Source organism: Tigriopus californicus, chromosome 4 (genome assembly GCF_007210705.1).
Source record: "Tigriopus californicus strain San Diego chromosome 4, Tcal_SD_v2.1, whole genome shotgun sequence".
NCBI lineage: Eukaryota > Metazoa > Arthropoda > Copepoda > Harpacticoida > Harpacticidae > Tigriopus > Tigriopus californicus.
In genome coordinates, this window is record NC_081443.1 from 4,851,483 (window position 1) to 4,852,948 (window position 1,466).

The following is a 1,466-nucleotide window of genomic DNA, read 5'->3' on the forward strand; positions in this document are numbered from 1 at the left end:
GTTCAATGAACCGCTTTGCTGTGGCCTTCCTGGTGGAGAATTTCCTCTTGGGATTCCAAATCAAACATTCGCCACGAGTTGTCATATACACACGCGGCCAAATGTAAGCCCATAGGATGAAAGGCGACCCGGGACACCCGGGATTCAAGGTTAGGTAAAGCCATGAGGGGTTGGCTGGATTCCATGCTCCACACATTCACGTGGCCGGTGGAATCGCATGAAGCCAAATTGGGCCCGGACTTGGGCAGATCGATGGTGGCCTTGGGATTGAACACGACATTGCCCACATGGTCATTATGGCCCCTGAGTGTGAGCACCTCTTGACAGTCGGGCACCGACCACAGCTTGCACAACCCGGACCACGACCCGGTGGCTAACAGCTGCGAGTCGGGACTGAACTCGCACCACGAAATGGGCCGCGTGTCGGCAATCTGTGACGCCTCCAGATCCAAGCCCTTGAGCATCTTTTGGACTTCCTGATTGCGGGCCATGCGCGCGGACTCGGGAGTCTCAATATCTTGCTTCTGTCGCCCAATGCGGGCTTGGGCGCGCGGCAGGGAAAAATGGGCCAGGACCTGGCGCGCCGCTTTCAGGGCAGCGGGCCCCTCGTGGTACCAGGTGGTTTCATCCTGTTTGCGCTGCTCTTTGGCCCTCGCCTCCTCGGCCTCTTTCCGCTTTTGAATGGCATCCTCGCCCAATTGAGATAGAAGGTCTCGGAGGCGATTGCGTCGTTCAGCCGGACCTTCACCAAAGAAGCAGATGGGTTGACCCAAAGCCCGCAGATCTTTCTTGACTTGGGCATCGTCTGTGCTCACGTGGATGAGTCGGGCTCGTTTCCGACGCTCGAATTCCTCCAAAATGTCATCCTTTTCACCGCGAATGTCGTCCTGATTGAGCGGTAAATACTCCTTGGAGACCTCGATATTGGATTGCCCCCCTTCATTGTCGGAATGGTCGGAGTGATCGCCGGGGGAATCGCCGTCCGGTGGACCCGCCCTCAAGTCGTGTCCACCTTCCGCCAACGAACCGTAGTGCACGATCTTTTGGCGCTTGACATAACGCGGGCCTCGCTCTTCGTCGTCGCCGCCGCTATCCGACATCGCTGCCAGTGGGGTGGAGTGGGGTGGAGTGGCGTGGAATGGGGTGGAGTGGGGTAGGTAGGCGCACGCAAAGTCACGTACAGCGATCGACTGCCAAATCAATCACAATGGGGAACTAATTTTTGTTGCCAATGTTAGTAATGCTGATGGTTGAAAGTTTGGTTGAATGTTGATACCTGGACCTGGATGGATGTTGGTTGAAACTGTAGCGGCATGATGATTTGTTGATATTTGGGCTTCTCTTCAGGCTAGAGGGTGACGACGGCTTTAACTTCTAAAAACGCAAAATTTGTCGAGAAAATCCATTGAGTTTGTCGTCAAATGCGAATGGCCCCAAGTTATTTGAATTTACCCCCCGACCCCCCC

General features: G+C 55.2%; 1 protein-coding gene across 1 annotated transcript; it reads right to left on the reverse strand.

Moving 5' to 3' along the window:
* Positions 1-2: 2 nt before the first annotated feature.
* Positions 3-1,442, reverse strand: LOC131879229 (U4/U6 small nuclear ribonucleoprotein Prp4-like). The gene has a single exon (XM_059225490.1). The coding sequence runs from the start codon at positions 1,098-1,100 to the stop codon at positions 3-5; it is 1,098 nt and encodes a 365-aa protein (XP_059081473.1). The 5' UTR covers positions 1,101-1,442.
* Between the last annotated feature and the right edge of the window lie 24 nt (positions 1,443-1,466).

What these genes read in the sequence shown, in the direction of transcription:
- LOC131879229 (XM_059225490.1), bottom strand. Translation starts at nt 1,100, where the DNA reads ATGTCGGATAGCGGCGGCGACGACGAAGAGCGAGGCCCGCGTTATGTC.